At 40.7% G+C, this 9384-nt stretch overlaps 1 protein-coding gene across 1 annotated transcript in view; it reads left to right on the forward strand.

Annotated features, from left to right (window-relative positions):
* Positions 1-1184: 1184 nt before the first annotated feature.
* The window catches only part of LOC138959986 (transcription factor Sox-10-like), a 41809-nt gene continuing 33609 nt past the window's right edge, over positions 1185-9384 (forward strand). The window contains exon 1 of the mRNA XM_070331701.1: positions 1185-2351. Coding sequence (XP_070187802.1) covers positions 1888-2351 — 464 coding nt within the window. The 5' untranslated portion in view covers positions 1185-1887. The remainder of the gene's footprint in view (positions 2352-9384) is intronic.

Consider the following 9384-nt stretch of genomic DNA (forward strand, 5'->3'; position numbering starts at 1 on the left):
GTCACATACTTATTTGGACAATCCGGCAGGGATCATTTTCTTCACCAGTATAGATGATAATTTTTCCCTTGAAAAAAAAGCTATATTTACATATTAAAAATCCGAATCTATATTCAACTGAAGCGTCGTCCTACAACAAATGGACTTAGTACTAGAGTTCAGATGTGAACAATGAATGTCATTTTGATGATTATATAAAAGAACGAAACATTGTTTAAACACAAATGTGAACACGGTGCAGGAAATATCTGATCTGAAATCAATGCGACACTAATGCAACGAGAAAGTCCCTCGCTAAGACCTTCAAAATTAGAAGTAAAGAATCAACGAAAACGGATGGAATTGTGGTGGTGGTGGTGGTGGTGGAGGTGGTTTGCATGGGTAGAAGGAAGGGGTGAGGGTGTACAGGGTCTGGGGGTGGAGGGGCAATAATGAAGGAACATTAATTGATAGCATATTGCTTTTCTCTTTGAATATATTAAATGTATATAATTAATCAGGTATGTAGCCTCTTAAAATATGACTCAATGTAACTGCACGAAGAGCATACTTGTAATCAAACCTTTACACAACTAAACCGAAAAAGGAAACTTGAGCCGAAAGCAATATGACTGCGATAATGTCACGACATAACGAAGCAACCGCTAGATGCTAATAAGCAACACGAGGCATCAAAGCCACAAATCGTGCTGAACCGATTAATGAAAATATCAAGGGTACGTATGTTCTCACGAGAAAAGCCTCTGTCGATCACAGCTGCATTTGGTTCGAGACTCTCTCTCAAGAAGACTGCGCTAGCGACGCAAATTCTTGGTCGCGGTGCATATCAAAGAGCGTGCACGCACTTGCACGCCTCTTGAGCGAGGCGCGTGCAGATCAAGCTCGCTCTCAGAGAAGCCCTCGGCGTTTTTGGTTTGTTTTGCTCCTCATTAGAACCCCAGGTCGAAGTTTTACCACCACGTTTTACTTCCACGTATCCCAGACCGGTAGCGGTTAGCGATAGGGGGCCATAAAACTACCCCCTCGTCTGCGCTCAGCGAAACGGCTTCTGTCTCAGAAGTAGCTAGCGCGGCCGTTATTGGTGGGCTCTGCTGCAGGGGCGGAGCTTCTGCTTCATTTGCATAAATGGAAACCATTCAGCGCTTCGCTGTGAGCCGATTGTAAGTCAGTGGTTCATTACAGGGCCCACTTGAGTTCGCTGCCTCACCCTTCATATGGCTTGATCTGCACAGACACAACCAGTGTTAGCAGCAGTGGCTCTAGAGTTGTGCTACATGCATGAGTGTCGTCTGCCTCTCTTGTCGTCTGCTCACTGCTACTACCGTCTGCTACTACAACTTTGTGTGTGTTTGTGTACACGCTTCAGTGGACTTACTACTACGAGTTTGTTTGAGTGTTTAATGTTTGTTCTTATTCAAACATTGATCAAAGTTGTTTAAACTTGCATGTGCAAGAGATTTCAAAGAAAGACCCAGAAAATATATTCCGAATTTTCAATTTTGTCTTTGATTTTTCTCCGTGGAAGAATTTCATACGCTAGGAAAAGTGAATAGTAGTGGAGTGATAATTGATATTTCCTTGTTCGAATTCGTGCTGCAGGATTTGTTCGTAGGACTTAGCAAGTTTTGCTTTGCAGGGTTTATTTCCTAAAAACTTTCGCGAGTGCATGCGCCTTCCAGACGCATTCATCATACGGATGTTCGGCTAAAAGTTTGTGACTGACACTGTTGGAATAGAGTTTGACATTTTTGGAAAGCGCGCTGTCAGAATAGGCGCTGGCTGCTGTTTGTTTTGTCAAGCTCGAGCGCACGCGCTGACAAGCGTATTAGAGGAGAAGAGGCCTCGCGCACTATTAGTAGTGCCGCTGAGACATCGCGGATCCACAAGATGAGTGACAGAGAAGGGTCCCACTCTCCTCTTTCGGGATCTCCGTCTCCTCTCAACCTGGAGAGTTCTAGTTCCAGTCTGCACGTCCAGCAGAAACAACCACACACCACCATGGCGTCCCCCAACAACAACACCACCACCTTCACATTGTCGGCATCGTCGGCGTCGTCAGTGACGTCAGCCGCCCTCGCCAAACTGACCGCCAGCGGCGGAGCGCCAACGGACAAGGACGATCCCTTCAACGCGCAGATTCAAGAGGCAGTGTCGCACGTGCTAGAGGGTTACGACTGGTCCTTAGTTACGACCCCTTCGAGAAACCAGAACGGCGAGAAGAGAAAGCCGCACATCAAGCGCCCTATGAACGCCTTCATGGTCTGGGCCCAGGCCGCACGAAGGAAGCTTGCTGATCAGTACCCGCAACTGCATAATGCCGAGCTTAGCAAAACCCTCGGCAAACTCTGGAGGTCAGTCTTTTTTCTCTCACGTTTTTTGTCCCTTTTTGTATGTGAGACTTTATCTGTTTTGTTGTTGTGTATTCGTTGTAACTGCCGTGTCATATGTCCACGTCTTTTCGTGGTTGTTACTGAGTCCTCTCGGTATTAAAGTTCAGAAGTGTCCCAAATTAACTTTCTCCGTCAACAGTCCCCAATATAGTTGTGTCCCTTGAACATGTGCATAAAGTTTACGGATTGAATCAAATTTCAAAGTCAAAATTATCGCTTTTCACCACGATTTTGCCTAGATTTCTCCCCCGTTTGCAAAGTTTAGTATATCTTGCAACAGGTTCCTTGAATTTGGGACACTCTTGAATTTCACTTTTTCTCTTTTTCGAACAATGTGTATTCTTTTTGTCTGTCATGTCCGTGTTGCGTCGTGGTTTTCAGTCTTGCTCAGTATCTGCTGTCCTTTCATCTGACCTTTGAGTTGTTTTCACGTGCTCACTGTTATGAACGATATACAGACTGAGACAATACTGATCAGCGGTTTTGCTCCAATGGCATTTTAGTGACGGTGTGTTATTCTAGCTCATTTAGGCTGCACTTGCAATTCTGTAGGGTTTGAGTAATCCCCTTTTCTTTCTCTGGTTGATTGAACTAGTGTGTTTTCGTTACTGTGCATATATACTATCAGTCGCTTACACGTAATTCTTGTGTTTTCCCCGCGTTGATTATCGCCCTTGCATAGAAAGCGTGCTTATTACGTTGAACACTGGCAATTTTATAGTCAATGGACATAAAGGAACGGTTTAAAATACGAATGCAGACCGGATTCAACTTCGCGTCACCTATTCTTTCTCGCTCTTGCAGGGGGATTTTAGATACCGTTTGCTATCTCAAGTTGCGAGTGCACCTAGTAAGCTCACCTTTTTACTCGGTGCAAGTATTTTTTGTGCTCTGCTCTCTGTATCTGACGACGAGTATTTGTTTTCCATAGATAAGGAGGCAGCATGCTGCGCTGTGTTTGTACTGCTTGTAGCGGTCGTGCTTATAGAGTCCTTTTTCATTTGTCGTCGCTAAATAGAGGAAAAATAAGAAGCAGACATACTGCTAAAAATATCTTACCGAGATGAGCATAGGAATACGGGTTACGCATTATTTTGGAACAAATACAATTTCGTGCTTTTTTGTTTTTTTTCAATTTCAAGTGTATAGGCTATGTTACTTTCGAGGGAGACACCGCGGGTACTGAATCGGTGGACGTCCATGGAATCGAGATTTAGACGTGTTTATAAATCATTCCCTTTTTTTTTTCGTTTCTTCAGGGTTTTTTTAACATTGTATTTCTGATCTTAAATCCAGTACGCATGCAGGGCTTCGCCGCTTGGTAAATAATAATTTGCAATTTCCATTGTAAAGTCGTTTATTGCATAAAACGTATTGCTTTTCTTCAGAAATCGGTAAAAACAATTATAATATAAGTATCATATGTATCCTTGGAAAAAAAGCAATAGATGTTCTCAAAGGATATATAGTGTGATGAGGATACACAGCACTGAACATAGTTTCTTCCATTTTTCTCTCGCCAAACTCTCTGTCACTTTTTCAAATTTCATAAAAATAAAACGCTGTACTAAGTGGCCTTTGGTATGAAAAAAAAGTCCATTTATTTCAATTAAGTCACTCATAAGGACTCCCAAATAAGCCAGTCGCAAAGTAAACGACCTACTTAATTCTGTGCTTTCCTTGAATTTTATGACATGTGTCAAATAACGTGACGTTCATGACGTGGGATGTGAAATACCGTCGACTGTGCTGATAGTGGCTGACTTTTAAACGCCTTTTCCGCTGAAAAATAATACCTTACTTTAACACTACCAAAATGATTTAATCGGAGTCATGACCACTAAATCTCCAGCTATAGGAGTGAGCCTTTGCGTGGTTAGTTGAAATTAATTTCATATGTAGAGCGAAACACATTTTTCTCAGTTTTTCTCATTTCCATTCTTCTTGACATGACGATTTTTTCTTTTTTTAATCAAGAATTTTACGTCATTGGTCATTGTTTGCTTATATTCATTTCACTGAAGAAGGGCGTGGCCCGAAAGTCTTTGGAACTTGGTGTTTACTGTGTTTTTTTCTAATTAATTCCATTCTTCTTGAACGAGTGCACGGGTGTTGTTTTGACTTTCATTGCTCCCTGTGTGAATGAAAATCTGGAGAGTCGTTCATTGTTATTATTAATATTTTGTGTGTGTGTGTGTGTATTATTTTTTTAAAGCTATACCTTCTTTAAAGGCATATGTACGCGCTCCCGTGTTTACAAAGTGTAGTTTGCCCATAATCGATGTCAAACGCACCATAAGACCATGTAATGACGATATGTCGCCATGCGCGGACCATATACATGCATTACAGCTTGTTTTAGAGTCTCAAAAACTTTGGATGTAAACAAAGACGCGGAGTTATTTCCCTTGCGTCAACGCTACCTCTGTTGGCAAATCTATAAATAGGACGATCCAGATCAAAATGAAAATTAACATATCTCAACATTGAAGGGGTCCTAGACCACAATATTTTGCAGGGAACTTAATTTAGCATGTCTCCAGCTGTTGGTAAAGCAATTAGCGTGTATAGTCATCGAGTACATATGGCTTTAAATACATTTATCTTGAACTACAAGACTTGAACAACTCACGGGTAGGTTCTTTGCAGCCTGCAAAACTGCACATAATTATTTTGTGAACAGGGGAAATTAGAAGTCGTTAATTATTTGTCTTCCAATAGTTTATTTGCTATTGAAAACCTATTTAAAAAGCTTTTCAGAGTATTTCATCAGTTCGTCATATTTTTGGGGGTGAACACAAACATTGTTACTGCATACACAGCTTTAAAATATAGTTTAGAAACTTTAAAAAAACCAACTCGTCTTAGTGAAGTGTTTGCAAAACACGACATGAAAGCAGCACAAAAAAACCACAAAAACAACACAAAGACAATGTTTTATACTGAATGTAAATACATCACGCGTCACGTCGGCCTGTTACGCAACGTTGCGTCACTGTGACGTGTCAAAATGTGCAGTGTCGACGCTTTGCACCCTCGCGACATCAGTGCTTGCAATTTCTCAAACGTCATTTGTTTTTGCTCTACTTTGCCCCTGCAGCCCTTCTTCATTTATAACAGAACACCTTTTAAAGAACATTTTTGCGCATGCGAGTTAAAAACAAAACAAGTCGCGTAAGGCGAAAATACAATATTTAGTCAAGTAGCTGCCATTTTTCAGCAAGACCGTATACTCGTAGCATCGTCAGTCCACCGCTCATGGCAAAGGCAGTGAAATTGACAAGAAGAGCGGGGTAGTAGTTGCGCTAAGAAGGATAGCACGCTTTTCTGTACCTCTCTTTGTTTTAACTTTCTGAGCGTGTTTTTAATCCAAACATATCATATCTATATGTTTTTGGAATCAGGAACCGACAAGTAATAAGATGAAAGTGTTTTTAAATTGATTTGGACAATTTAATTTTGATAATAATTTTTATATATTTAATTTTCAGAGCTTGTTTTTAATCCGAATATAACATATTTATATGTTTTTGGAATCAGCAAATGATGGAGAATAAGATAAACGTAAATTTGGATCGTTTTGAAAATTTTTATTTTTTTTTACAATTTTCAGATTTTTAATGACCAAAGTCATTAATTAATTTTTAAGCCACCAAGCTGAAATGCAATACCGAAGTCCGGGCTTCGTCGAAGATTACTTGACCAAAATTTCAACCAATTTGGTTGAAAAATGAGGGCGTGACAGTGCCGCCTCAACTTTCACGAAAAGCCGGATATGACGTCATCAAAGACATTTATCCAAAAAATGAAAAAAACGTTCGGGGATTTCATACCCAGGAACTCTCATGTCAAATTTCATAAAGATCGGTCCAGTAGTTTAGTCTGAATCGCTCTACACACACACACACACACACAGACAGACGCACATACACCACGACCCTCGTTTCGATTCCCCCTCGATGTTAAAATATTTAGTCAAAACTTGACTAAATATAAAAAAGAGACCCATTTGATTGTGGTACATGTCCATATTTCTTGGTTGAACGGCAGTCGTAGAATTCATAAAAATCCCGAAAAAACACATTAACAACGAAAACCAACCCGGCAGTTTCTCACTCAGTCATATAAGAAGATTCAAATTTCGCTCTCAGACTCACAACAAATATCGAAACTCCAAGTGTCGTTCAACGAACATCTCTCAATCACTGCACCCTTACTACATCCACTACAACTTCAAAGTTCACTTTAACTTTGAAATTATATGTATATATTTACGGTTAAAACTATCAAAGGACTCGTCCCTTTATTCATGTTATAAGGTCGTGATTCTACCGGATGAAGCACTTTACCGCCAAGTGACGCGACCGTGGGAGCGAGAGTTACTGTTACTTGCTAAAATCCATCGAAAATTGACAGCTAAAATCCTCGTGGTGCTTCTTACTGTAATCCACCTCATTTGTCTTCAAACTTCTCACGCGAACAGACCAGCGGGCAAAAGTAACTTTCTGGGAGAAGGGATTTTCGTCATAAAGTTAGTTTACCTATTGGAAAAAAGCGGCTATTCTTGAAATATTATCGCTTTGCTTGTTGTATAGAATTTTGTCTGGTAGGGAAGGGCCAGTAAGGGGAGACACAAAGGGGGGGGGGGGGGGGGGGGGTGGTAGAACGAAAATATTGCCCTCTCTGTCTTTCTCCGTCCCTTTCTGTCTGTCTGTCTGTCATGACTGTCTCTCTCTCCACCCCTTTCTGTCTGTCTGTCTGTCTCTGTGTCTCTCACTCTCTCTCTCTTTCACCAAACGCGATTGACAGGACAGTTTATAACAATTCAGTGAACAGTTCACAAATCTCCAAAAAGAAGGGCTGCACCCTGTCTGCTGTTACGTCATCAGCATCCCGTTTTAAAGACGTGACGTCATTTCACATTAATTCGTCAGACAAGAGGGGATCAAGTGACGTACGAGCGTCGCCTAAAGGGTGAGAATCAGAAAACTAGTGATGACGATGTCGTGACGTAACAGTGACGAATTTGAATTCGTCAACGTGGGCAAAGTGACGACATGAAGTTGTAAGTCTTTCGCGAGTCTCGACAACTTCAAGGCTTTCGTGGATTGTGGTCGCAGGTCGCTGCAAGCTATTCGCCGCGTCAAACTACGTTAAAACGGACAGCTTTATTGTGCAACGGATAGCGTTCCCAGGCAGCATGCAGGTTGTAGTATAGTACATGTATCGGGCAGTATTTTTAAGCTGACAGATGAATTTCTTGATGCAGGCTGACATTATGTCTACAAAGTACAGGAAGTCGTCTTTACTGTGATGGTTTTGATTAAAGTAAGGTGGAATGATTGTCTTTCTTAAGTTGAAAGATACGATTAAACTGTGCGCAGACAACAGTCATGACATTAATGAGATTATTTTCAAAAGCTCAGAGATATGTGAAGAATATCTGATGATCCAGGTAGTATTGCTTTAAATATAAGTTTTAAGCTAGAAAGATACACCCAAACCAAGAACAGCACAAACAAAAACAAAGAAACAGAAATGCTCCCGTGTTTTCGGCGAAACTTTACAAATGCACAACAAAGACTGTCATATGCGCGCTTGCATTTCCAGAAAGAATTCGAGCAGTCTCTCGTTAAAATTTAAATTCTTAGAAAAAATGGAAAATGGGTCAACCAAGAAAACTGGCACAGCTGAACGAATAGTTCGCTCTTGCATTACTCATTCATGTGTACTCTAAAATCAGCATCTGTTTAATGGGTTTCGGAAGCGCTGCAATCACGTTGCGGAAACAAAGGGATGTGGGCAGGGCATTTTAAACATTGTGGTATAACGGCAACAAGAAGAAGATATTCCATTTCAAAGACTGAGTTTATTGATCGTTATAAATTATGTCCCGGCATTTTGGATGATATTTCATTATTACGGTATTATACAAAATAAATGTGTTTTTCATTTTCTTAAATTCTCAGACGTTAGCTTTTTAAATCAAAGGGAAAGACGAAGTCTGTGAATCTGTCTTTGTCAGTGTTGGTCTTGTTTTTGTTTTTGTTTTTGTTTTTTCCCCAAAGGCGACAAAGGTTGTGGTGGGGTGAGGGGGGTGAGGTTATCAGGGGTCATAATGCCTCAAACAAATATTATTTTTTTTTTCATTTTGAAATAACAGAACGAAAGAAAAAAAGCAAGGGAGAGAAAAGAAAAAAACAACAAAAGAAAAAAAATGAAGAGATAAAGAATCAATAAAACAGTTCAAAACAACAACTACAAACAAAGGTGAAGGCAAAAAAGACCCTCAACATGCACTGAAGATCAGGGAAACACATATCAGTCAAACGAACTGACAGTACTGATGGAGTCGCGTTGCAAGGTGGGTGCAGTTGTATTGTATTGACAAGGTCTCAGAGGACAGTGGCCAGTCCAAACAGCCTTCAGGGCGATCTGTGATCAATGGAGTTTACACATCTCCTCTTGGACACTCGGACATGCACGGACACTGACAGATTTGTTCGTCTTGCTTCAGGCCAAAAACGCGTCAATTGTAAACTGCGAGAGAGAAGTGCATGGATATCTATCGGTTCAGTTAGTTTTATTTTCCTTGAAGAAGATATATAGCAGAGACTGGACAGTATACACTCTTGTGTATTACTCTACAGTCTCTGGCTGGAGGCAAGAAAGCTATGCATGTTAAAATGCAGTTGCTGTATTGTATGCGAAGTCTTATGAATACTATCTTGCAAAGCTGTAGCAGTCAGACGCAGCGCTTAGTTTCATTCTTTTGTCGTTTTTGCGTTAAGAGGAAGAAGAGAGGATGTCAAGTACATAATGAGAGCACAGGCAAGAACAACAAAACGTGAGTTGTGCAAAGCGAAAGACAGACGGGCAGACAGTAAATGCAAACATAAAGCGACAGTAACACGCGCGAAACACTAACCATCGTTATTGTCATGACGCATTGTGTTGCTCATTATTCAAATTAATTTAAGCTGCTCAGCTTGCA

The sequence above is a fragment of the Littorina saxatilis genome, linkage group LG2, assembly GCF_037325665.1.
Source record: "Littorina saxatilis isolate snail1 linkage group LG2, US_GU_Lsax_2.0, whole genome shotgun sequence".
NCBI classification, from domain to species: domain Eukaryota; kingdom Metazoa; phylum Mollusca; class Gastropoda; order Littorinimorpha; family Littorinidae; genus Littorina; species Littorina saxatilis.